The 27,423-nt window shown below is 35.2% G+C and overlaps 3 protein-coding genes across 4 annotated transcripts; 2 read left to right on the top strand and 1 right to left on the bottom strand.

The window, feature by feature from the left end:
* The first annotated feature begins 15,738 nt into the window (after positions 1 to 15,738).
* Positions 15,739 to 18,064, top strand: Rpl10ab (ribosomal protein L10Ab). The gene is made up of 5 exons (XM_078195636.1): positions 15,739 to 15,849; positions 16,190 to 16,345; positions 17,034 to 17,182; positions 17,453 to 17,625; positions 17,837 to 18,064. Exons 1-5 carry the CDS (start codon positions 15,845 to 15,847, stop codon positions 18,005 to 18,007), a joined length of 654 nt encoding a protein of 217 aa, XP_078051762.1. The 5' UTR covers positions 15,739 to 15,844; the 3' UTR covers positions 18,008 to 18,064.
* A 2,179-nt stretch (positions 18,065 to 20,243) lies between these two features.
* On the top strand, positions 20,244 to 25,265 carry LOC144478239 (tyrosine-protein phosphatase 10D-like). The gene is made up of 15 exons (XM_078195992.1): positions 20,244 to 20,436; positions 21,108 to 21,176; positions 21,306 to 21,572; positions 21,691 to 22,029; positions 22,153 to 22,440; positions 22,520 to 22,723; positions 22,786 to 22,891; positions 23,630 to 23,856; positions 23,932 to 24,008; positions 24,079 to 24,213; positions 24,282 to 24,404; positions 24,477 to 24,625; positions 24,689 to 24,824; positions 24,895 to 24,961; positions 25,039 to 25,265. The coding sequence occupies exons 1-15, from the start codon at positions 20,244 to 20,246 to the stop codon at positions 25,152 to 25,154; spliced, it is 2,496 nt and encodes an 831-aa protein (XP_078052118.1). The 3' UTR covers positions 25,155 to 25,265.
* Dim1 (thioredoxin-like protein Dim1) lies at positions 24,454 to 26,851 on the bottom strand. Of its 2 annotated transcripts, XR_013495211.1 has the most exons (4): positions 26,568 to 26,851; positions 26,337 to 26,473; positions 25,758 to 26,070; positions 24,454 to 24,594 (listed from the first exon to the last, which is right to left on the bottom strand). XR_013495211.1 is itself a non-coding variant. In XM_078195270.1 (3 exons), the coding sequence occupies exons 1-3, from the start codon at positions 26,643 to 26,645 to the stop codon at positions 25,857 to 25,859; spliced, it is 429 nt and encodes a 142-aa protein (XP_078051396.1). In that variant the 5' UTR covers positions 26,646 to 26,851; the 3' UTR covers positions 25,145 to 25,856. The 2 variants fall into 2 exon arrangements, 1 of the variants encoding a protein (XP_078051396.1); XM_078195270.1 differs by lacking the exon at positions 24,454 to 24,594 and having other exon boundaries at positions 25,145 to 26,070.
* Between the last annotated feature and the right edge of the window lie 572 nt (positions 26,852 to 27,423).

The following is a 27,423-nucleotide window of genomic DNA, read 5'->3' as shown; positions in this document are numbered from 1 at the left end:
CAATCGATTGCTTAAGGATAGTAGGGATAATAATTACCCGAAATCACTGTAGTCTTTACCACGATACCATGCGCACGTAGTTCTTATTAAAACTTTCACCAAACAGTAATTTCTTCGGTATAGTTTTATGTTGTTTTTTCATGGTAATTCAATAGCTATCAATTTAATTTAATTTGGTTTCTAACTTCCAACGCTCTTATACTTTTGGAAGCATACATTTGTAGCTTTCATCAAATCTCGTTTTGTGCTTCTAAATGTATTGTATTTATATCTCAAACACATTGTTATTCATATTTTTAATAAATATATCAAAGCACAACATCGTCGAAAAATTAGAGATCTACGTGCATGAAACAAGAGAAAGTAGACTTGATTGATCATTAGAGTCAAACCAACTGCAGGTTTGCAGGACTGATTTGCAAGACTTATTACATTATTGTTTGACCACTTCTTGATAACAAACAAAGAATCACCTTTCAAGTCTCTTCTTCTAAATGGCTACCGACCAAACTAGCAACAAAATTAGCCTTCAGAAGCATTGAACTCTTCACCACTTTACTATATCTTTGTACAGTATATATCTTAACAAGTGCTAAACTAAATCTGCTGCAATCCGATCGCGAAAATATTGAAAACGTTGAACACTCCTCGTTAGAACTCGATGAATTCTTGGAAGCCTACAAGATCCTCGGCACACGTGATATATAAGCTCTACATATTATATTATATATAGAATCCGTTTTTTTACAAAGCCGCATTATTGCATATGTACAACTATAATATGTAACTGACGACTAGAAACAGTGAGATACGTGGATATGGATGCGTGTATCTGTGCCGGCGTGAGTGGGGGATGCGTGTGTGCACTGCGTGATTTCTAAGCTCGAGCGCGTGTTTTACCTGGTGAAGAGAAAAAAAAAGGAAGGAAGAAAGCAGAACAACAGGGAATAGAAAACCGACAAAAAAAAAAAAGATAAGAGTGAAAAGTATACACACACACACACACAGACACATGTAAACAATGCGATATTGTATCGTTGAATGGCGAGAGACGTTTGGCATTCGTAAAATTCCTAAAAAAAGCGATAGCGATTTTCGCGCAGCGAGGATCAATTCCGGAAATGGGGGTCAGAGAAACGAGATTTCCGCGAGACCGTGGTTCGGTTTCGTTTCCCGAGGCAACAAAATCACGTGACGATAGCGCGCGAACTGTTTTGAAACGATTCCGACGAGTTCGAAGAAAAATCGAGAAACGAAACGAACGATCGTCTCGAGGCTCGCCGATCGTCTCGAGGCTTACCGATCGTTCGGTTGACGATGAAAGGGAACGGAATGGTTTGGGTGGGTGAAGGCTGAGCAGAGCGAACGGGTAGAGCAAAAGGAAAGATGCAGGACGTCGAAGAGAAGAACCGGTGGTCAGGTCGAGGGTGATACCGATCCTTTCGGGCGAATCACTTAACCAAGGATTGGGCTACGAAACACTTAGATGAGGTGAATTAGACGTAGAAGAAGGGTGGGAACGATGGCGAGGGTTCAACGAGGAACGCTCGCTGCGGGTAAAGGGATTATTAAAAGAAAAAAAGAAAAGTGTTATGTGTCGTTTACGTATGTGGTGATAGGAACATACACACACGCACGCGTCCTCACACGCGCGCACATACACAACACACAGACACACACTCTCTCAATAGAACGTACATGAAACCACACGCAGATACACAACGGGACAAGCACACGCGACACAACAGGAACATTGCACGGGATACGTCGCGTGCGATCCAGTTTTACATACACAATCACGAGTGTAAATATATATATGTATAGCTAAGAACCACGTATGCGTACTTTCATTGAGTCTAAATAGATTTTTCTTCGTTCGTTATTCCTTCGTTTTAAAATTAAGTCGTTCGTTTTCTCGGATACTCTGCCAAGCAGGAGCTAACCGAACCCGCGAAGGGGGAGTTAATCTTTAGGTCGTATGTTGAACATTTTCTTAGTCGTTAAGTTTCCTCGTTTTGCATGGAATTCGCAAGTTCTACTGTCTCTTTCTTCATAGAGATGCGTATATGATGGTCTACTTAAATATTTCCTTAGTCTCGATGATACAAGATACTTTGTTAGAAGCCATTGTTCATTTTAATTTTCGAAGGTCGAGGATGATCTTACAATCATTAATATCGATAGATAGCAAACATACGAAATGGATATTTTCTTTTCTTAACACAACCTTGACATGTTGATATTATTACTTACTTAATGGTAATCTCCTTTTGCAAACATCAATACACTTATGGAAAAATAACAAGAACTCGCTGCGGCTAGATTTAAATTTAAAGAACGACTCGTTCCAGTCAAAATTTGTTGTTTCACCTTAAAAAAATAATCTCGGCCAGTAAAACAGACATCTGGGATTGTCATTGAAATTGCATTCGGAATATATTTTTTATCATCCCAACCGATAGAGTATTTCGGTAGACCGCCACGTATCAATAAATTTATATATTTATACATACGTAAATATATATTTTGTTCCTTTCTTTTTAGGTTTTCGCTTCGCTTAGGCGTGTGCCGAAAGGGCACGAGGGTCGTTAAAGCGTTTCGAGTATCACAAGTGGGTTTAGGGTTTCGGGGCTTGGAAAGCCGGATGTTCTTTTTCGTTTTAATTGTTTCGTTGTATTCGTGCGCCGTACGTGACGCGTTCTTATGTACCCGGTACGTGGCACGCGTAATTGCAGACGGGAATGGAAAAATCGATGGTCCACCAGGATTCGACGCGAGATCGCGAGAATGCGGAACGGCGCAAATACACGTTCATCTTTCCGGGATCCAATCCAACGAAATATCCGGACATCCCGATCGTTCCTCCGCGGGAAACGACGCGGCATCGATTTGCTTTCCTCCCTTTCGTTCGAGCCGAGGTGGTCTTCTTCGGATTCAAAACTCCTCTTTGTTTCTCCAGTCGATCGAACGCCCGCGCGCTACGCGTCGAAGCGAAGGTTCCGTTTCGTCTGCGGAAGATGAATAAAATTAGGGGCGAGGGAATCGTCCCGCGGACTCTTGTTCTCCCGTTTTATTACGGACGAAGCGGGAATCGATGGGCCCGGGTTCAAGGACACGGAGCTTAATGGAAATTTGTACGGCGCTCCTGGAAGGGTAGCTTCCGGAGCCTGTAGTTGTTTTTGCGTTTGTTGAGGATCGTCGACCGTATCACCGTGCACGCACACACACCTAACGGAACAAACAGAGAGAGAGAGAGAGACAGAAACAAAAAGATGATACGTACAAACGAATGGGGTAAATACGAACACACACAATGACACGACGGGCACAGGAGCAGGATACACACAGAGACGCGACGGGCGCGGTACGTGCGTACGTTGTTGCGTGCAATATATCGTTGCGATGCGACGTTGACGCGTACGCATACGTACGTACCATTATTGTATCACGGCGTAGGATAAAATGTTGCATGTTGTTTCTATAATATGTGTTTACGGATTGAAAATCCTTTATAGATGTCGTGTGTGACACAGCTTGGCGGGGGGGCGAGCTTTGCACCGTCGAGGGTCTTGCCGAGCGTTTCCCGTTTCGGCGAAATGCGTCAGAGGGTGGAATCGACGAGAACCGTTTCCGGGATCGATCGGAGCTTGATCGCTCGCGGTGCAAACGGGTTTCCGCGGTTCCGAGCAAAAGCGAGAAAGAAAACGAGGCAGAAAAGGGAAGGGGAGGGAAGCGAAAGCACGAATGATCCTTGGTCACTGCTGTTTACGGCACGAAGCACGCGGACGAGCAAGAGCGTCGAGGAATGGGCTGTGGACGATGAGAACGAAGCCGAGATAGAAACAACGGCGGCGCGATTGCTGCGGGGTTGGAGTCAAGGGTGGGACCGGGGTGACGGGGACGGGAGTCGGGGGAAGGAGTTGGAAGTGAGATTTTGTTTTGCGGGAAAGAGAGAGACGAGGTCGATGTTATCGCTGCACCTAGACAGCCGCGTCCTCGTGTGCGCGGTGTGCACCTGGCAACTAACTATGCTGTTTGATCATCGTATAGTATATTGATAGTACTATACCATAGTTGGTAATTGATTGCATAGTACATGTATCACGCACGCATAAGCATATTTAAAGAAAAAAGCGTATATGTTATATACATATACATATATACACACAAATATATATATATATATATATATATGTATATGAAAAGAATGATGAATAGAGGAAGTAAGAATCATGGTACAGTCGGAGAGCATTAAGCAAGCGTGAATGGAGATTCTCTTCGGCGACAAGGATGAAAAAAAAAAACAGAAAATATTAACAATTTACGATTTACGATTAATATTATTAACGCCTGTAGGGCACGGTGTCGCGAGGCGGGGCTTTGATCTCGGCGTGCGGCGTGCCCCTAATCGAGTTTGTTCGAAGGGGTCGCCGCGACTTATAGTACAAAGTAAACTTAACGTTTAAGGGGTAATAATGAAGAAATATGAGAACGGAGAAACGACCGATCGAGACGGCGACGAATCGGTCACCGCGGGGATCGCGAGTTCTCTCGTAGGACTTACTACTATACACGGTGTAATAATCTAACACGATAGGGTCGACGATAATGATAGATTACGGTAATGATGATTCATGGTTTATATATATACGGTCGAAACGGGGAACGGCGAAATGGCGACGGCGACGGAGCCGTGCCGGCGGACGGTCGAGGATTCAACGGTCCCGATTTAATTAAGCTCATCACGCACACTGCATCTCGATCATGATCGACGCGAGAGAGAGAGTGAATCGATCGTTCGTTTCGCGTGACACGACGATTCTGTCCCCGGACCGCGTGTCCGTTCGCTCAAATATCGTCGAGTCTGATTTCTCATCGCAGTGCAATTTTCATCGCGAATTCGCTACATGATATACCTTAAGAGAATAGTTCTATTTGAAATGAATTTAAGAGACAACATCCATTACATTTAATGCAAAGATTTTTACGTGTTACCAAACGGATATCAGTGGATTACATATTTTATATGAAATAGCTTGAACCAACACTGTACTGCACGTTTGCTGGTGCATCTTCGACATCAACTGCAACATTGATGTTAATTGCAGTTTGTATCGTTTCTGTATATTCTGAGAATATTTTCCATCGTCAGGTTCATAACAACACGGTAGACAAAATCTGATCGCAAAGATTAAACGAGACACTTGTCGAAAGTATAGTAAGAGATACGAGTTAAAGATGTCTATCGTACAGTCTAAATATATCAAATGAGAAAGTCGCAATTCATTTCAAAAGAATCTGAATACGTACAAATTATTGATACTTAATAATATCTTAACAATATCGCTGAGACATCGTTAAGAGGGATAGAAGCAGCAGAGATATCGCGCAACTCGTTCATTTGTTTATTTTTGTTCAAAATTCTAAAAATATATCAGTACAACTTGAAACAATTTGTCCTGTAAAAAATCACAGAGAAGAAGATCAAACATTGATACACTTTTGCACCAATGGTATACAAATTGAAAGACTAGAATCCTAAGAATATAATTTCAATAAAAATACATGCGAACATGTATTATAAAAATATTTATAATAACTAGTTCACAATATGTATATAGATACACAAATTCGTACGGAAGACCAAAATAATAGGTTAATGTTGAATAACCTCATTGAAGTTAATTTGTTGTAGTATAACTCTTGCACTTTGTCCAACCTTCACGATGTCTCTACAATGTTGTCCACATTCATCGACAGTCGCACTTTTGTGAAGAAGCGCAATAATTCTGAACGACTCGACGGTTTTTAATCAGTCATCGCACACGTCCTCTGCAGCGACGGAATAATATTCAGCGAATTCTGGGAAGAAGAGGGTAAAGTTCAAGCAGTCCATTTCAAGTTTTCTACATATCAATATTCGCTTTACCTTAGATATACCGGTGGCATCTTCTGCGTTGGTTAATTCGAAAGACACGTCGCAAAACTTGTAGCTTTCGTTTTGTGAAGGCTTTACTAGATAGAGGATCTTCAGCAGTTTAATTATCGCGAGCTCCTCAAACATGATCGTACCAACGATTCTCTTATACTTTTCTCATTTTTTCTCATAGTTATCATGTTAATTTCATAGTTTCTCTTATTTTCAGTTTATATTCCATTGAAATTAATTGCAGTTTACTCGCGGTCTCGTATTTCACTCGCGAAGATCGATGTTACAGTATCTGATATAGAAAATTAATGTTTTTTTCAATTATCATTCGAGGATTAAACGAGGCTTAAAACATACAATAAGGATTCCGATGTACAATATCTGTATGATTTGTGTACTAACGATACAATTTGCGATCTTCCATCGTTATATGCTCTTCAATGAACCTCACTCGAGATTAATCTGTAACAAGGCGATAGTGTAATACGGAGAGCGTGGTTGTTGAAGACGTTTTACAATCAGCCAGATTTTTTAGTATACTTCGAATGAATTTCATTGATCCGATGTTCCTTTCATCTGTTATTACCAACACGTTCATATTATTTATTTAACGAACACTTTGTTAACAAACACAGTGATTCCATATTCGTGGATAGTCTCTTTCAATTCGTTTTAGATGACAAGCAATTTCATCAATTTGTAAATCATCAAGTTAAACACGCTGCCGCACAAAATTAGAGAAATGTTAATCTTTGAACTCCTGCAACTGTGTATAAAATTTTATTTTTTCACGCTTGCTGCATTAGTACTTTGTGGAGGTGGATCTTTACAGTGGCCATTGAATAGTTGGTCCACAACTTTTATCATATTTGATTGTACATTAAATAACAAATGCATAGAATTGTCTTACCCGAAGTGACAGGGGTTCAAATATCAATAATTCTCTAGTGACCATAATGTTGTTTCAATATCCGCTCGAGCATTGTATAGCAATACCTGGCGACAGTTTCAGCTCGCGAAAGCATCTGTGATAGGCATAACCACGTTAGCAAGCACCTAGATCAATATAATCGTAAATTCGAAGTCGCGACGACATCTTGTCTTTCGAGTGACACTGTTCATCTGTTCGCCCCTTCTTCCCGGAAGCATGGGACAAAGGTTGCGAGTCGACTGTAAAACACGCGGACATATTTTACAATAAAGTAAAGGGTAGCTCTGAACGATCTATGCCAGTTACAGGAATCGTCAGTACTCGTGCCGCGGACTGCTCAACTTCGTTTCACCGTGTCTGCGGAATTCTCGCAGACGATTTCCATAGACGTTGCCACGCGAACAGTTGACAGGATAGCTCTCATTCACTGAAGCAACGTAATCGTTCCATCCGTTTTTACTAATCCAACCAGAAAAGACTGGAAGAACTCGACACTGCCAGGGACGATCGCGAATCCTTCCGTGACCTGTCTGCCGACGCGCGATCCTCCAACCGCCGTCCGTCACAATAACGGATCACAATACTTCGTCACACACTAGTACAAATGCTACCTCACACACGACATACAGGGTGCAGAGTGAATAAAAAGAAGAAAAAGAAAAAAAGAGAAAAATCGAAAATGAAAAATCTCTCTCTATATGTATCTGTCTCTCACTTTCTCTCTCTCTCTCTCTCTCTCTCTCTCTCTCTCTCTCTCTTTCTCTCTTACATGCTCTATCTGTCTCTTTTTCCCGCTCTGTCTCTGTATATAAGCACAGTTATCTTGCGATAGAGTCGGACGTCTCTAAGCGCGATTAGAAAGAGATGGACGAAAAAAAAGGAAAAGAAAACGAAGGGATCGCAGACGACGGTAACAGAGGTCAGAATGAATTTGGAAATCGGGGCCCGCCGATCGCGGCCCGACGCCATAAGTCCTTTTCTCAGGAATATGAAAACCAAGTACAAACTACAAAGTATAATAGTCGATAAGATTTAAATAAACATAAATCAATAATCAAGCGATGCAATAGTCGAGTGTATAGTAGAAATCGTCGGTGTGCACCAAACACACCGTTTCTCTTTTTTATCTCTATCTCAAATTCTCTCTTCTCTCTCTCTCTCTCTCTCTCTCTCTCTATCTATCTATCTATCTATCTATCTCTTTCATTCTATCTATCTCCGCTTCTATTTCTCTTTTTCCAAGTCTCTTCGCTCTTCATCGTTCTGTCTATCTGTTTATTAGCACGGTTAAGATTGTTAATAATCACTGCTATCGATTATCGTCACACTAGAAATCATCGTATGTCGCAGATGATATCGAGATGTGTATAATACGATATTCACAGGCTGATTCATCGGTTGCGATCGTTAACTTGCGAGGTAAATCGTCTAAATTGAGACGATGGTGGAGATTAGGACGAACGTTTGTCCTAATGTTAGTTAAAAGTGATTCAGGCAGGTACGCTTGATGATCTCTCTAATTTCCATGCAATCATTGGCTGTACACTTGAATTTTAGATACATCACTTCAATCGTTGATCTTCGATAGAAGAAGCATCCAAAAATGATTCTTGTTTATATGCATAAAACGGAAACAAAAGTTGATGCTTCAAAATCGTAATAACGTTTTTTCCCATCAGTGCATAGAAATGAATCTTTTGTCTATACGTCATTCATGATTCTGTAATTTCCGAAACGAAATTTTACAACAGAAACGGAGCCTAACCGAAGATCATGATGTATCTAGAAACAGATAATGAGCAATGCTACTTTGACGGCGAATAATCGAACGTATTAGTTTCGCTGTTCTCATTTGTCGCATTCACCTCGAAGATAACGTTCACGCTCCTTGAAGCAGTCTGTGCGCGAACGAAGCGTTTCCTCTTGTCTCCCAATCGTCGTTGATCGTCTATGGTTTCGCTGATCACAGACGGATCGGTTCGAGGAGATTGTTCCAAGGACAGCAAACAAAAGATAAAGGTAAATCAGATCAGAAACCGATGTTAGGAGACAAGAGATCCGACGAACGATGAGCGCGCTATAGTCGCGCAATGAAACTAATTGATCGCTCAAGATTGCTGAAATACAACTGCACCGTGTCTCCGGTCCTCTTCTTTTACAAGGGTGCTGTGAAACCCGCGTTCCGTGAAACTTTTGTTGAATACACGGACGAGCAGACGTAAATCCAGAGATCCATTTCGATGCAGTTTGAGCTTGCGATCTCGCGACAGATTTCATTTCGTTTCGAGTATAGTTCACCGATTGTCGGAGAAGAAACGCTTCGTTCGACAATCGACGTCATTTACAACTTGTACTCTAGTTTGATTCGGATCTTTCGCGAACTCTTTCGATTTATCGGATTTCTCCAGCCTTAATCCCACCAGCAAACATACTTTCGATGATCGTTTTCGTTGAGTCCGACTTACCAGAGGCGTTTCACTTCTCGCTCTCGGAGCAACCAACCATAAATAACGATCTAGTTATTGTTTCCTGTTGACGCATGTTTGTTCTTTGTTAACCATTTTGAACGTACGCTTGGGAGACTGATAGGTGCGGTATCCTGGTGAAAGTCCACGAAAGCCGTTTTCCATACTTATATTTTTGTTTCGATAACAAACGAGTGTCTTACCGCGAATCAACCTTCTCACCATTTCCACTTTGTGTAAGATCTCTCGCGTGCATCGCGTCCGCGCCAAACACCATTCATTCATTTCCACTCCGATTACTTTTCAGTCGAGTGTTCCGTGGTCATCGCTTGTTAAGTATTGATCAACTTTCTGTACAGTTTCCGACAGATTCTTCAAAATCTCAAACGTTTCCGAATTGGTATATAGTCCTCGCTCGACAAAATGAGGCCTTTGTGTGTATATTCTCCATCTTGGCTTCTATAGGTAATAAGAGGATGGATATAAAGAGAAAGACGTCATCTTGTCGCGTGTGGACTCTGCCCGCCAATTTGTGTTTCATATTATGGTTTGAATGTTTTCATTCCGCCGAGACGTTGGCGCGACATTTTGAATTTCATCGCATTCGCGACGTTTCTGCGTCCAACAACGCGACATCCGAAACTGTAATTTTCGGAAAACGCGTTTCACTACCGCGAAACGTTGCATATATAGCCTCGTTTTCTTTCTTCTCCCGTTCTATCTATTACACTGTACGATTCTTGGGCAGAGGGTGGAAGCTCTCTGCATTTTCTCGTCTCCCAAACACCATCATCTACCATTTTGTTTATCTCGTACTCAAAGGAAACTGGCTGGTCACTGTGCAGTTTCCAACGTTCCGTCACTCGAGTGCAAGCCGCATCCTTTTTCTAGACTTTTTAGTGTTCACATTTCGCTAACATTGCAGACGTTTTAATAAGATCGCAATGGCGTGGGTACCCGTGTCTAACACACGACAAAAATTCGTGGTGAAATGCTGGCATCATGTTTCGACGTAACTGAATATAGTTCGTCTTCTTTGGTGGCTTGTTCAGTATACGCAAGAAATGGTACACGTGTTTCATCGTTATAGGAAAGTAACGTGTGAATAGGCAACTGTTTGTACTCCATTTCGTGTTTCTAGCGGGAGAAAGTACTGTACAATGTTAGCGAAAGAAACAAGCCTGGCACCTAAGAACCTCGATAATGGGGGTTGCACAGTGATCGTTGCCAGTTCACGCGCGTTCATCACCGCATAGCGTAATGTAAGTGTATACGAAACCGCTTCTACCTCAATCAAGACAACACCAACACGCACACGCAATCCTACCTGTTGCATCCCGGATAAACGTCCTGCGAATAGATGATCTCGGAATCATTCGTTTCATGGAATAACGATAAAAAGAACCTGTTTTATTAGTCACCGGAACTCATCTTCCAAGAGGAATTGAATAGAAGGCTATAATCTTAAAGCATAAACACGACGACAGTTTCACCCTTCATTTTGCAAAGCGTGACAGAAACAGTCTTCTCTCTATCTTGATTTCACATGAACGATGATTTGGTGGAGGCAACGAAGGACGTTTATTTCGGGAGCAAACTGTACATATATAATAATAACATTGCATAAGACGTTACGATCACACGATATATTATATGGTTCCTTCTTGGTTTTCGTTTCTGGTCAAGTATTATTTTTTCATCGAAAACGTTGGCGGCGATGAACGCTCAGGTGTCGTTGCCGTGGTTTTTGTTTGTCACGCGCGGGGTGAGATAAAATCCGTGGAACAATTGAAGAGTTGATTCAATGTTTGAAACAAACTTAAACGGTGGATTCGAGGATTACTATGCAGAACAGTCCAATTTTTATCTGCGTAGACTTCATTTTTTCGCTCTCGTAATATTCCCGCAAAATTTTGCTTTACCATCTTCTATCCGTATATTTAGATTCATTGATGATCATTTTTATAGAAGCACATTTTTCAATCAAGCGTTTTATAAACTGCAGTAAAAGGAACCGATTCCCATCTCGAGCAACACATAGACTTTAACTATGCTTTTACAATGTGCTTGTGCATACTGTAATACTATTGCAAGCTTTTGTCGTTCATTTTTAATATGTTAAAATTAATTTCATGTTCTAATTTCGTTACTGGAACGTAGAATCGGCTCGCCGAAATTTTGTTCCACGAGCTGCGGCCCCCTCCCACTTCCCTTTTTATTTGTCACGCAACGGAAACAGAAAATTCGAGAATGAAACCAGAACAATATACGTACTAGTAACACAACAATATAAATAACTATACACACAACTAATATAATAGAGATATAAGATGAGAAACTATAGCTGCCGCGAATGAAATATATGAAATATACTGTGCCCCTCACCGTACACCCATTTCCTCTCCCCGTAAACTCATCCTCACCCCTGGCCCCACTGCACTCGAACCCCCACAGACACCCGAGCATATGTATATACAAACCGTTTATATTTATTTATTTATGTTTCTATGCGCTGGACGCGTCTATGTTATACGCAATCGCAAACAGATCGATACTATTCTTATCGATATCGAAAGAGTACATTCATCTTTTTCAATATGAAACAAAGTATATGTACGTCCATATATACGCATACAAATATAATGAACGCATATATGTATATACACGCGTATACATATATGTGTCTAATATCTATGTATATGTACACGTACATATACGTGGATCAAAATATATATTTGTAATATTAAGGAGTAATTGTTTAGATCGTAAGTGAGCCCCGAACTCGTCGCCCCGCAACGCGACACCAATTTCGTGGACAAGAGGAGAAATCTAAATAAATAAATAAATGAATAAATAAATAAATAAATGATTAAATAAATAAATAATTAAACGATTAAATGATTAAATGATTAAATGAAATAAATGTATATTGTACACACGGATGGGAACGTAAGCAAGACGACGGGAGGTTCAAGTCGCGGACTTGTAGATCCGCTCGTTCACGCGGCGCCCGCCGATCGATTCGAGTTCCTTCTCCGTCGCGAATATGAAAATTCGGATTTAAGCATCGATAGGCGAGGGGATCGAAAGATCGACGATCTTATTGGGCATTTCTGCTTCTCGACACGGGGAACACCGAGCCGGAGGGAAAGACGTCCGTACCGTCTCGTCGGCGTTTCGAACCGAAGATCGCCATTCCGATCGATCCGACAAGCGATTCTCTTCCGTGAGAATAAAAAGGAGGCTTTTCAATGAGCGCGACGAAACGAATTTCCACGGAACATCTCTCGCTCCGGTCGGCTCCCGTAACTCTCGCGTCGATCATACCTGTCGATCCTCGCCGTCGACAGAAATACGGGAAAATCGGTCGCGCTCCTTGCGCGCGGTTGCGTTCGTCGAAACGAGAAGGAAACACGCGAGGCTTGCGCCGCGGACCCGACGCGACACGGTGGTTACCAATCATTTTTGTTTCTAAGTTTTCGAAGATTAAATTTACGTTACGATTACGAAGTATAATTGCGGCGGTGCATGGACGGTGAGCGTGAGACTGATTACGAAAGGAAGCGGAAGCGGAAGCGGAGTGCGAACGGAGAAACGGAGGCACCGGATGCGGTGAACCTCCAGCGTGAATGGATCGTGGTGAGCCGTGGTTGCGGTTTAATTCTTTTTCGTGTACACAAAATGACACTTCGCGTTATCCATGGAACATATTTTATTTATACAGAAAAGTGTATGCGTGTGGTATACGCCTGCGTGTGTACGTACAAGTTACGGTGTGTGTACTGTAACGGTTTCGAATGCGATGACGGGGCGCGCTTCAATTTCGATCGCGTTTCGACTTTCGTTAGACTGCTTCGCGACGTTCAAAATCCCAGAGCAATGCGACGGAATGCGCGGGAAGCAGCGGAGAGTGCATGTACGAGGATGATTGAATGGATGGACGGATAGACAGGATAGATGGGAAGCGAAATATAACGGGAGTGGAATAAATGAGAACGAGTTCGATTATTCTGTCATCGGTGATGACGCGCGTTGCAAAGAAATCGCAACGCGGAGGTGCGTGATACGATGGACGAATGGCGACGATACACGAAACAGAAGTTACGATTTTTTTTTTTTTCTTTATTTTCCTTTCGTTTCTGTGCGCAAACGAGGTGACAGGGGTTCGTGCTACCCCGTTGAGTGTAACTCACCCAATTTTTTTTGTTTGTATAAAATTAATCGGAATTTAATTAGGCTATTAATAACTGTTCGATTACTATAAAACAAGAAAACTTTACCATTAATTATAAATTACAGAAAAATGAGACGGAGTGCAGTTTCTTTTCACACCTTCTTCCTATTCCCGCTTATCCACCTTCCACACAACTATAATACGTAGACTACGGATCTTCGTGCAGATTATCATTTTCGTACGCCATTTCACAACAGTTAGAATTGAAAAAATGCATTCATTAACTCTAACTTTTATTTCTAACCTGTGTAGAAAATTACTCATTATAAAGGAAATGAAAATACTATTAGACCTTATTGATATATGCATCCTCTTGCAGTTTAAAAATCTGTACATGTCATAAATGCATCAAGATCCGCAGTTTGTATAATAAGCAGAATGAACAATTTAATCCAATATCTAAAAAAAAAGGATGTTGCTGACGTAATAGAGTGGCATCTCCTTCTAATATTATAAGGAAATAACGTATTTTACAGTGATTTGTTATTCGTGTTTTATTCCATATATTAAAATTGTTCGAGAAATACAATTTTGATAAAATCCGACAAAACACTGCAATAGTAAAATTTAGTTTGAAAACAATTAAATATAACCAATCCATTTAAATTCTGCATGTTTCGCAACCAATTGAATTTATTAGCTATTCATTATTAACCCTTTCGTGAACGGGACCTCCCGCCGAAATTGTGCACATTGCGCGTGGATAGTGTATTTGGGAAGAAAAGGGATTTTTCTTTAAAACAATATACTTATAATTTCTGCATAAGGTATAAAGTTATTTAATAGGTAATAAAAGTCTCATTAACAATGGAAAAAAGTGAAGAAATAATATATAATATGCAGTAATAAAATAAAACATAGTATGCATAATACAAAACATAATAGCAAAAATTTACCGGGATGTCGGATATATCCGGCGTTCGTCCCCAGAGGGCGATCATGTGGATGTCGGATATATCCGGCGTTCGGCTCCGCGAGTTGTTATGTGGATGACGGATATATCCGTCGTTCGGAGCGAAAGGGTTAAAGTGGAGACTTTACCCTTTAAAACCTGCTAAGCCCCATTGTTTTACCATTTTTGGAAAAAAGGATACAGCTTCTTGAAAATGAATATAGATGCAAGAATTATTTTCGATTTCAGAGAAGCAAATTCAATAGAAATGAACAATGCAAGGAATGCGTGATTAACATCTAATTTATAAAATTTAATTAATATATATACTAGGAATTATTTTTATCATTTTTACTTAATCATAAAATAGAATAATGATTTGATTTTGAGGGGATGTTTCGTATTGATTTAAACATAAGTTAAATAAATATTCGGAAAATATAGAAATATTCAGGAGATTCTTCTGCCAAAGAAAGCTTATTTACTGCAAATTATTTAATGCAAACATCGAGAACAGGTAATGCTTACCATTTAGTCATTTAATACAATTTAAATCCAATACACATCATCTGCCAAGTAAAAAATAAGACTAACGCCACTGCATACAGTGGCAAAACGTTCAAACTGTTGGCCAAAAGTATCCACAGGTTGTTACTTTTAGTATTCTGACATAGATGGGGCTACTTGTGTACATTTTCTATCTTACCGACAGCGTTAAATACTAGACCACATACACATACTTAAGATTCTTAAAGCCATTGCATCTCGTAAGCTTCTCTTTCTCACCTTTGTAGGGCTCTAGAGCCTTCTTACCATTTTAATTATTGTTTATAACTACAATATTCACCAAGTAGATATCCCACGCATGCGTAGTCGCGCGTGGTTAAATTGCATGACTACACCAATCATGAGTTACGGCGCATGCGTAGCTGTGGCAATAGCCTTGCATTCCCGTCTTCGATTGAGCATTCCTAATATAGTTTACGAACTCACACCAAGTTACCAAAAGTTCATTACTCCACCGCCAATGGCGCTGAAATAGTAATTCAACAAATCTTACAATACTGATCCGCTTATAACTAGTGCCAATAAAAGAAATAAAAACGATTAAAATTCCTCTTAAAGGCGTTAAATTATATTACGTTAAATCTTTTAATAAAAAACATATGTAAAAATAATAAAGTAAAAAATTTAATTCTGTGGCGCCACTTGTTCCAACGCGCAAAAGTGATTGGAGGTCTGATATTAACCACACGTATTTCTATCTACAAACACACAATTTTCGATCAGCTAGTGCTTAAGACCAAGCCAACGTTTTACTTTCCTTTCCGGTTTCGGTTGGACAGTGAGTAGGTTCTTTTCTACAGTCACTCCGGTTCCATTCGCCGTGAGAATGTCGTAAGTACTGAATCTCTTTATATCTTAACAATCCAATGTTATAAATTACTTTCATAGTTCAAAAAGTTTATTTCCGAATGTGTTGTGAACATAATCATTAATATTTATTGAAAATTAATGTATTTTTTAACGTTCGAGTATCTAGAACGATGCTCTTGTATTCTTTAGCATTTTTTGATCACGTGTTTTGTACTCGTTTCTATTCTATTCTACTTATTTTAATGTTTAAATAAAATCAGAAATATATATCATGCCTTAAAAATCCTGTGGGATTTATGCTCAAATATTAGTGATCGTATTAATTGTAATTTCATTTAACCGCATGTATGTTGGTTTATAGGTCCAAGGTATCACGTGATACTCTCTACGAGTGTGTTAATACCGTAATTCAAACTTCACAAGAAAAGAAAAGGAAATTTTCGGAAACAGTTGAACTCCAAATTGGTTTGAAGAATTATGATCCACAAAAGGACAAACGTTTCTCAGGCACCGTCAAGTATGTTTCTACCTGAAATTGAGGATTCTTTTCGGCGTCTAATGTTTACTCGTAAATCATTTTTTCTTTTTTTAAACTAATAACCCGAAAAGATTGCCTCATGTGTAGTCAGGGAGCTGGGTTTTACCTGGCGGACCTTCACCCAGGGTCTTAAATAAATTGGGGAGGTATTGTACCGTTATTTTAATTACAGGATCATGAATTATGATCCTGCTGGTAAGTTAATATATAATACCTTGAGTATTTCACTGATACAAGTATATGACTCAATGTTCAGTGATGCTAATTCATATTGCATGTATTATCTGAATCAGTTATGTGGATTACTTAAATGTAACTGAGAACATTGATTTTGATAGATAAGTTCATTTATAACATTTTTGAAGTTGAAAGATAATACAGTTTAGAAATAATCTTCCTCAATATCCTTTTAACATATCTTTACTAATAAATTGTTACATGAAAATATGTATTAGTATGAAAGAAAAATATCAGAATTTAGCTATATCAAATTACTTAAAGTCTACGAAAGAAATTCGACTTGTTTATTAAATTTAAAATTTGTATTACAATATCACGTTTCTATATAAAATATGCAAATGATTATTTATAAAATGTTTCAAAAGATATATATGATACAATTGTATAAAATTGGTAAATTGACCACCTAATTTTTTGTTCGTTAAAGGCTAAAGAACATTCCAAGACCAAAAATGCAAGTTTGTGTTTTGGGTGACCAGCAACATTGCGATGAAGCTAAAGCTAACAATATTCCATATATGGATGCTGAAGCATTAAAGAAATTGAACAAAAATAAGAAGCTTGTAAAGAAACTAGGTAATTCTTTCATTTATATTATCTGATTATTCTATACATTACTATACAATATATTGGCATTTCTTGTCTTCTAAAAAGCACCATAGTTAGTTCATTATTTTTGTAGCTATGGTCGTCTAATAGAAGAAAATTAAATTCTTCACTAGGTGAGGTCGTTGTGCAATTTTGCAAGGAACCTCAATCCGTGATGAGACAATTATTCATTTGAAATTTATTTTGTACTTGTGTTTATTCTATGACAATTATTAAATTTGAACTATCTTCTTGCAGCTAAGAAATATGATGCTTTTCTGGCTAGTGAATCTTTAATTAAGCAAATTCCTCGTATTCTTGGTCCTGGTCTTAACAAGGCTGGTAAATTCCCTGGTCTTCTTTCTCATCAAGAATCAATGGTGGGAAAAATTGACGAAGTTAAAGCAACGATCAAATTCCAGATGAAGAAGGTAAATATTATATTAGAATACATATTAATAGATATTGTTTATGTTATACAAGTGTTTTTAACCCTTTGACTATGAAAAGTGTATGTATATACGCCCTCAATCTACCAAAATTTTACTTTGTATCGATGGTTCTGTCTGAGAGTACGCTGTAGTCAAAAAATTAAAAAATCGCAAATACGTTGGTTTAATATAATTTTTAATTTCTTTACAGGTATTGTGTTTGTCGGTTGCTGTGGGACACGTGGGAATGACTCCAGATGAACTGGTGCAAAATGTACATCTTTCGATTAACTTTTTGGTTTCATTATTGAAGAAACATTGGCAAAATGTACGCTCTCTTCATATAAAGTCTTCCATGGGACCTCCTCAAAGACTGTACTAATTTATTTAGTACGAGTTTCTGAAGTCTTTTAAACAAATAAAGAAAACGCAAAATGAATGACGTTGTACATTTTTTATATCGAACATCCTGATGTGTTTTTAAATTATGGAAAAAAATAATAACTGTATATAAAAATATTAGTTATATGTGTACATATTTATAATATAATACTATATGTAAGAAGTATGAATGAGGACATTAATTCATAGTCGTTCCTAATAATTTGTATATTAAAATAATGCTAATAAAATTAATTTATTTTATAATAAGTTGAACAGAATTTTTTATTTGGTGAGGTCTAATGAATGTAACAAATCATAAAAGTTTATTTTAACGTAGTGTATACATGTTTCAATGTAATACGAAAGAACCATTTTAAAGATTAAAAAAGAAATTCAGTTTCTAGTAAAAATATTCTTGAGTGCTGCAATGGGATGTCATACGGATTCTATTTTTGACTACTTTTGAGGGGGGTAATTGTGATGAACACTCCACTTTCGAAGAACACATGGTTTCCTATTTCGCCTCATAGGCAGCTTCCGTTGCAGTCGCAGAACTGAATATATTCCTTTCTAGTTCTGTTTTACAATCAAATGTGATGCGATCTTGATATCATAAAATTGACAATTACAAAGTGTAGTTACTTTATCAACGATCTGATCTCTGAGTCGTGAAAAAAGAGTAAGTACAAATATTATGGTCTCATAAAATTCAAATTGTAATGTGAGAAACATTTAAAAAGATCATAATTAACACTTAATAAATTATAAACACATAAGTATATCTATATATGTACAAAAAAATCTATACCGTTATCTACAGTATGATAACTTATCTATTCATTGGTGCATATAAAATAAAAATTGTATTGCTATTTTTTTCAATACAATACCGAGACTGTTTGTCATCATTACTAGAGATAGGGAAAATATGTAGTAAACATACACGCGATAACAACTACCTGTGTAATACAAATGAGTTTATCAATTTCCTTGAGTTGTCTATGGCAACCGATTGTTCCGAAGATTTTTCAAACAAAGGAATAAAAAAATAGAATTAAAAAGTATATGGGGCTGAAAGGTAGCGTTGAAACTGTAAGTAGTAAACATTATGGTCGTGTTTGCTTAATAAAGTAGCGCAGAGTGCACTCTCGAGGGTGGGTACAATGAACTAAAGATTCTTATCAGCGATATCAATGACCGGAGGGGGGTAAATCTAAAGTTGTCAGTAAGTGGTCAGTCAATGATTATCAAAGAAACAGGAATGTACCACGGTTTTAACATTGTCTTCTATAATGGTGTAGAATGTTATCATAATGTGTTAGTGAACAAAATGTGCAAAAATAAAACACTGTTTCTGTTCGTTAAAATTAAGTGATACAGTCCGTAACAATGACCCATAATAAAATATTCTCGATGGAATTATGATTGACATGCTAATGACATATCAATCATACTTATGAAATCATTCGACGAACAAAACCTTCTGTCTGTCTTGTATCATGTTTACAATCTATTGTACAGTGTAATCGACTTCAAATAACGGAAAGTTGTTCTTTTACTAATATCGATAGTGTGTAAGTATTAAGTATATGCACGTTGCAATTTTTGAACATTCAGAAAAATGTTGTGAAATGAACGAAGACAAAATGTACAGTCGACACGGAATGTAAGTACAAATTTTTTAAATTATCTTTCATCAAAAAATACTAAATTTTAACTTTATTATTTGAAATTGTGGAAGTATTAACATATCTTCCGTGGCGATTGTAACTTGTTCAATTAGCTCTATTGAGGTTCTTATTTAGGATTTTAAAATTAAATTAGTGAAGAATTTTCAAAAGATTTTCATAGCGACGAGAACAAATAAAATAAGTGGTAAGAGTTATTTTTTTGTAAAATAGATTGAACTGTCACCAACTTGGTTTGCGCTAATTAAAATTTTCATACGTCATTGTAATAACTGTTTGCATGCGATTTGCATTTTTCATTTAATATAAAAGTATTAAATCAATATTTTCACTTTGGTTTTCAGTTTTCTAAAGAACATGATATTGAGAAAACAATTACAATTCTTAATTTTCACCATACAAATTTTGTATATATTAGCGGAAACTAATTCGATTAAATTAGAAGAATATGAAACAACAAACAAGCCAATACAACTTTCATCGTCAGATGACTCAGAATATACAACAACAATTTTTGAAACAAACGATTTAGTTTGGATGGAAACAATGGAATTCGATAAAAGCGAGCACCTGTTGCATGATTACCCGAATAGCAACGGTGCTAACATATCAAATCTCGATGCGCAGAATCTCGACTTCAATGAATTTGAACACTCTTTTAATTCGATAGACGAATTAAATGACGAACTCATTTTGCTGAATAATACAGAAAATGAACACACGATGTGCAATTCGACAGGTATCATTTTGTCGTAGTATTAAAATATTTTTGGTATTAATTGTGTCTATAAATATAATAGCAGAATACTCGTTAACTAATAAAGAATTATACATAAAAGACATTATACTTAGATTTTAAAAGACATAAGTTATTACTTTAATGTGTTTCATGTTTCTATTAGTTCTCATTGATGAAACTGAAGTACTTCCAGGATTTGAAAATAATTATGACATCTTTCTATAAAGATATACTGTAATTAAAAATTAATTTAAGAAATTAAATCGAAAAAAATTAATTGATATTCTTTAGATAAACAAATCATAATATAAGCAAGGATATCAGCAATTATTAAACAAAATATTTTAAACAATAAACTTACTGTATAACATATTTCTAAAGACAATTAATTTTATTTGTAGTACCAACACTACCAATATTATCTATGGAAGATTATTTTGCTTCCAAAAATGAAATATTATTTTCGTGGAAAATAAAGAAGAACAGTAGTGATTGTGTGTTAATTCACTTAAAGAGTACATGTTATTATGTAGCAACTAATGGCCATGGATATGATATTGTAAACGCAAGTGCAACAACAACATATATAAATTCTACTATTCCGAATGAATTTCTTATTATAAATTCTACAATTGAACAAATTAGTCCATATACAACATATTCTTGTTCAGCATATGTTGTCAATGAAGCAGAAATGAGTGGATACAGTGATGTAAGAAATATAACAACACTAGAAGATAGTAAGTATTTAGCTGAATTCTAATTCCGTTTACATTAAATATATCTCATTAAAAATAAAGCAGATGATAAAAACAAAACGATAACAGACACAATCTATTGTAGACTCATAGATAATATTTTATTTTTAGTGCCATCTATACCTGCATTCAATGTTATTGATGTAACAGATTCACAGTTCAAAATAGTATGGCAATCACCAACATATTTGCCGGGAAATCTACAGGAATTTGAAATTGTATTTAATTTGAAAGAATGCTTTACAGTGCCAGATTGGTGTCAAAATTTGTTGAAAGAAGAAACAAAATTATTTAATGGATCTACGTTTTCTTTTCATTATGTGAAAGCAGTACCATATACGAATTATGAAGTAAAAATTAGAGCAAAGACAAATGCAGGTTGGGGAAATTATAGCGAATATTTAACGTTTCAAACTCTACCAGCAAGTAAATTTGTTTTATATCATGTTATGCACATTTAAAAAATATTTAATTTTATTATGCTGTATTATTTTAGTTTCAGATGTAGTATCAAATTTTTCATTGTCACTTACTTCTGATATAAATAATCCAGATATTTTGGACACTATCCTAACATGGGGTTATCCATGTTCCCCAAATGGAAAAATAGAATATTTTAACGTGTCCGTATATGGAATTAGAGTTAATCATACACCTCATACTTTTTCAAATGAAATCTATGTTCCAAGTAACAGTACAAAAAATGATATATTTGTTATAAACATAAAAGAATTACGAGCAGAATATAATTATACTGTAGAAATATCTGCTAAAGTCGAAAATGTTCAAGACTTAGGAAAACCAACAAGAAGTACTATTATTTTCCCAGCTGGTAGTATGTATCTATTTATAAATTTTTTAATATAATATATGTTGCAGGCTCCCATAGAGTCATGTTAAACATATGTTGTATTTTATTAAACACTTGTTTAAATTTACACATTTTATACTTTTGCAGTACCTGCTGAACCGGATGAAGAATATATAAAGTCTATAACTTTAGATCCATCTAAAGCACGAAGATCTACAACAACAGCCACACTTTTACTGCCATTATTTCCTGATACAAATGGAGACATTATTTACTATGCTATTATGGTATCAAGAATTGATTATAATATTGCATCAAGTGGTAAATATAATATTACAAATTGTAAATGGCCAAACATATCTTCTTGGGAAGAAGCCAAGGAAAAAGATTTTACGGTACCTTATCAAGCCACTAGAGCAAATTGGAACCCTTATCGTAGGTGATACATATACAAATAAATTTATGATTTTATTCAAAGATACCTATATAGTTGAATATTTATATTTTTCTGTAGCTGACGCGGTAGCTGATTATGGTGAAGTAAAAGCTGTAAAATATACGCTTGGGGAAGATACAAATTGTGAATATATTTCTTCTAATAATAACAAACGAGTTTATTGTAATGGACCACTTAAACCAAATACATGGTATCATGTTAGAATGAGAGCATTTAGTCGTTGCTGTTATACCGAATCTACTGTATTTGTAGTAAAGACTAGTATGTACTTTACATATTATTTCAAACATTTTCTCTCAATTAACTGTTTTATTTCATTCTAGATGCAGAAATAAACATTGGACTTGTTAGCGGAGTTGTTTTTGGTATTTTATTTTTAGGTATTTTGACAACAATGATGCTATTAATACGCAAATGTTCACCTCAAATGTAAGTATGACATAAGTTTTACTTACGTTAAAATGTTTCTTGTTATGATAAAAATTTGTTTTTAAAATATAAACTAATATACTATTATAAATTTTTAAATATATTTATACATGATTCAAATTTATTATGGTTTTACATATATGTAACATTTACTTTATTAAATATTATACTTTTTGAACGAAACTCTTTTTTAAATTACAATAATTAACACTGTTATAATGTAAAATAAACTATTAGTACAGGTGTATATACATTTAAAGAAATAAGTTCAACATTAGTGTGAAATAATCAATATATTGCTTGTGACTCAGAAGAACACTATAGTTAGAAACAACAAGGTCACTAAATGTAGATGTCAACTGCACATATTAAAATAGGCATTGCATTATGTACAGTAGTCATCAAACTTACTTAGTCATGTAGTAACACATTTTTCATTGCTGTGTTCAATATATGTGGTAATATTGAATGTTAAAAGAAGTTATTTTATCATAAAGTAATAGCAAATAGATTACCATATAATTATGATCTTATGTCTATAAAACATGAATTTTCATTTTGTCTTATCATAAAATTTGTGTACTATTTCAATATTTACATTGTATTTACAATCAATTTGTATCGAATTGATGAATTTTTGTTAAATATATTGATCTATAATAGTAACCTTTCTGTTAATGTTTCTTATATAACAGAAATGTGAGAATAACTTGCTGATATAATCAAAACATGTTTTAGAATATTTCGAAGATTTCTACATTCTGACATGTCCAGTTCACCAGTTCCCATACCTTTCTCAAAGAAAAAGTTTATAGCTCATTGTCAACAACTTATTGACAATCCAGGAAAATTAAGTAATGAATTTCAATTGCTTCAAACTCTTAGCTTGGATTTACAAATGCCAACAAATAATGCCTGCTTGCAAGCTAATAAAAAGAAAAACAGATACTCTGACATTTTGCCATGTATGAATTTATATTATAATAATCATGTTGTAACTAGATAGAACAAATCTTATTAAATCTATCTCCTATTTCTAGATGACTTTTCAAGAGTGAAATTAGAAGTAATCGATAATGATCCTAATACTGACTATATCAATGCATCCTTCATAAGAGTAAGTACATCAAAATATTGAGGGACTATAATAAATATGCTCTACTTATATTTTATTGATAATATTTTAGGGTTATACAGGAGAAGATGAATATATAGCTTGTCAAGGCCCGAAGGAAGAAACAACATTTGATTTTTGGAGAATGATGGAACAATATAACATTAACATTATTGTTATGTTAACTCAATTAATTGAAAAGGGCAAGGTAGAGTACAGGTCATGATATAATAGACATATGTGTGGATAGGATATAAAATAAATTTTCTTTTTTAGGAAAAATGTTATCAGTATTTTCCAACAATCAGGGAAACTTTTAGATATGAAAATATGACTATAAAGTGTATAAGTGAACTAGATTATAGATCTTATACGCAAAGGACATTAGTGTTACAAAAGGTAAGCATTTTATATGTACTACAAAATATATTTGTATTTTGAATTATTCTGATTACAAATAATATATTACAGGAAAATAAAAAACGACATATAATACACTTACATTTTAAAGATTGGCCAGATCATGATGTTCCAGAAGATTTTGATCCTATGATTCATTTCTGCCAAGTTATGCGTCGTAATCTTCTGGCTAATAAAGGATACATTGTCATTCATTGCAGGTAAAAATATTAAAAAAGGTTATAATTATTTAAATTTCATGAAATTAAACTATTTTTCTATAGTGCAGGAATTGGTAGAACTGGTACTTTAATAGCAGTAGATATACTTTTGCAACATTTACGAGATAATAGAAAGTTAGATGTATTTGGAACTGTATACAGGCTGAGGCATCATAGACTAAATATGGTACAAAAAGAGGTAAAAAGCGCAAAATATTTTACCCTTATATTAATAGAGATTATATACTAATTCTAATGTAATGTTTCAGAGTCAGTATGCTTATATATATAATTGTATAAAGCAAGTTTTAAAAAATCCGTACTGCTTAAAATCTTGTAAGTTTGCTATGTTAAATGAAATGCATTTTTATTTAGTTAAATGTAGATTTCATAAAATTAATCCTTTTTAACAGATAAACCTCCACCCATGGACCCATTAGATGAAAATACATCTAGGAAGTCAAAAATGAAAACAAATTCAAGATCAAATCTAGTCAATAATATTGCAATGTGTAACAATTCATTGTGAATGAGTTTTATTTAAATATTTATACTGTTTTGTACAATATTATTCCATAGTAATTATTTTGAATCACAAAATTAGAATATTTATCAATAACAACATAAAATGTACAACATATTCATAAAGAAATTAACAATTTTATCATTTGAGTTTGGACCATTTAATATCTATAGATTGTTTTGTGTCTGATAATATTTGCTAGTTATCACGTACAGTATATTTAATTTACGTATTTGAGTAGTTCAATGCATTAGATTGGAATTTAAGTAGTGTTCGTATAGTATATTTTTATAAATAATATCAAAAATTTATAAATTTTTTTAAAATACTACATATACCCTACTTATTTAATTTATCACCATTTAAATTCAATTGGTATTATAATGTTTAGATCAGATGATTACTTCTGTCAAGTTAATAATACAATTTATAATTAGTAACTCTATACTTAATACATATTTTAAGTAAAACATGCAAGAATTTTAAATAGCCTGAATGAAAAACTATTCATAATTTGAAATGAAAATTTCAGTTCAAAGTGAATACGAACGCAACAAAATATAAAGTGCTTTTTATACATTATATAAAGTTATATTTATTTATACTCACAACATATTGTCACTTATCAGAGGAAATTCATTTACCACATTCGTTCATTGACACGTGATAGAAATAAATATCTCTATCAAACTCTGTTACTTCAACAAATTAGTAACGATATTTCGTTGAATAATCTTTGGGTGAAACAACTAAACCTCTACCTTTTCTGGCACCCCTATACACTGTTTCAATAATATCAATCATTTCTTGTTTATCTTCCAGTGTCCAATTTATTTTATTATTATTTCCTGTTCCCAAATCAATCATTATATGCTTGTTTCTAAAGAAAAACATAACTGTACAAGGATCGTACAATTCATACCTGTAAACAGAAAAATTTATAATTATTTCAAGAGTATTGCTATAAACTATAGACTAGAATAATTACTTTTTAAGTTACTAGATTATGTAAATACTATTTTATGAATAGTAAAGACTTGAAAAATTAAAAAAATGAAGAATTTATCTTGATCTTCTGTTATATATGTAATAAAATTCTATGTTTGCAACTTCTAGAATAAGATACGCAGTCCTGATGTCATTGCTATATTGACATTCGTTCTCAAAGGCTTAATTTCTGAAACTTACATTTTGTTAAAGTCAGGTACTTGTGTAATATCAACTAAATAAATGACAGCGAAATTTTTAACCTTTTCTGCAATGTTATATAGAACTTCGTCCATTTTCATACACATTGGATCCCAATCATGACCAAATCTAATAACCTAAACAAACATCAATAGAGAGTAAATCGTAAATTAGTCGAATATAAGTATCCATACATGAGCAAAATTTTTAATAGAATTTAACAAAACTTACAACTACTCGATCCTCTTCGGAAAGTATTGCTTGATCTACTTGCCATCCATTATGAAGATGTGATAACATATAAGACATTGTATCGTTTTTTTATAAAATATAGATTCAATGAAAAATAATATCAATTCGTTCAGTTGAATTTTGGAGTTACACTTGAAATGTTTTATGTCATAAAATCTAAACCTTAGACTTTAGATCACACAATTCACTTTACGTGTGACACAAAACAATACTAAACAAAACTGTTCCATATGAATGCATGTATGTATTATACATACCTTAACCTCACTAAATCATTGATTAACTCTTAGATTGACGGCAGACTCTATTAGTTACAAGGAATACTGCCCTCTGTGCGAAAAAATTAAATGAAGGAAAGCGTGGCAATATTTTAAAAATAATACGGATAAAAATATCATGTAATAAATGTGTATGTATATATATATATAATTACATGGATTAAATATTACATAAAAAATTGTTATTATTGCGTCACATATACAGTAATGAATTCTATTCTTGCAGAACACCAGGCCACAGCTCAATCCGTTAAAGAGGGTTAATATAGAAATTTTCTTTACTCTGATTGGTTAACGATTTATTAGTGAGACAGTATTGCCACGACCGTAGAAAGAGAGCATGAAATGTAACAAAAGTAGAAGGTGCGGAGTCAAACCAAAAAAGGGATGGGGCGAAATGAAAAGGGATATGACAATTCGAGAAAACATAACGAGGAATCGAAAAATCTCGACCGATACCTGGAGAAAATTTCTCAGGAAATACTTCGAACAAATTTAAAAATATGATGTTTCTATGAGAATTTTTGTATTTTTCAGAGCTTAAATTAGAACTGGAA

Source organism: Augochlora pura, chromosome 2 (assembly GCF_028453695.1).
Source record: "Augochlora pura isolate Apur16 chromosome 2, APUR_v2.2.1, whole genome shotgun sequence".
Lineage (NCBI taxonomy): Eukaryota > Metazoa > Arthropoda > Insecta > Hymenoptera > Halictidae > Augochlora > Augochlora pura.
Note: the sequence above shows the minus strand (reverse complement) of the source record. Positions and strands in the feature narration are given on the sequence as shown.

Excerpts from the sequence above, each read along its gene's own strand:
- Rpl10ab (XM_078195636.1), top strand. Across the intron at positions 16,346-17,033 it reads CGTTTCTCAGGCACCGTCAA|GCTAAAGAACATTCCAAGAC; the intron begins GTATGTTTCTAC and ends TGTTCGTTAAAG. Across the intron at positions 17,626-17,836 it reads TCAAATTCCAGATGAAGAAG|GTATTGTGTTTGTCGGTTGC; the intron begins GTAAATATTATA and ends ATTTCTTTACAG.
- LOC144478239 (XM_078195992.1), top strand. The coding sequence starts at position 20,244 with ATGGAATTCGATAAAAGCGAGCACCTGTTGCATGATTACCCGAATAGC. Across the intron at positions 21,573-21,690 it reads TAGAGCAAAGACAAATGCAG|TTTCAGATGTAGTATCAAAT; the intron begins GTTGGGGAAATT and ends GTATTATTTTAG. Across the intron at positions 24,825-24,894 it reads TAAATATGGTACAAAAAGAG|AGTCAGTATGCTTATATATA; the intron begins GTAAAAAGCGCA and ends GTAATGTTTCAG.
- Dim1 (XM_078195270.1), bottom strand. The coding sequence starts at position 26,645 with ATGTCTTATATGTTATCACATCTTCATAATGGATGGCAAGTAGATCAA. Across the intron at positions 26,474-26,567 it reads CCGAAGAGGATCGAGTAGTT|GTTATTAGATTTGGTCATGA; the intron begins GTAAGTTTTGTT and ends ATGTTTGTTTAG. Across the intron at positions 26,071-26,336 it reads GTACCTGACTTTAACAAAAT|GTATGAATTGTACGATCCTT; the intron begins GTAAGTTTCAGA and ends TTCTGTTTACAG.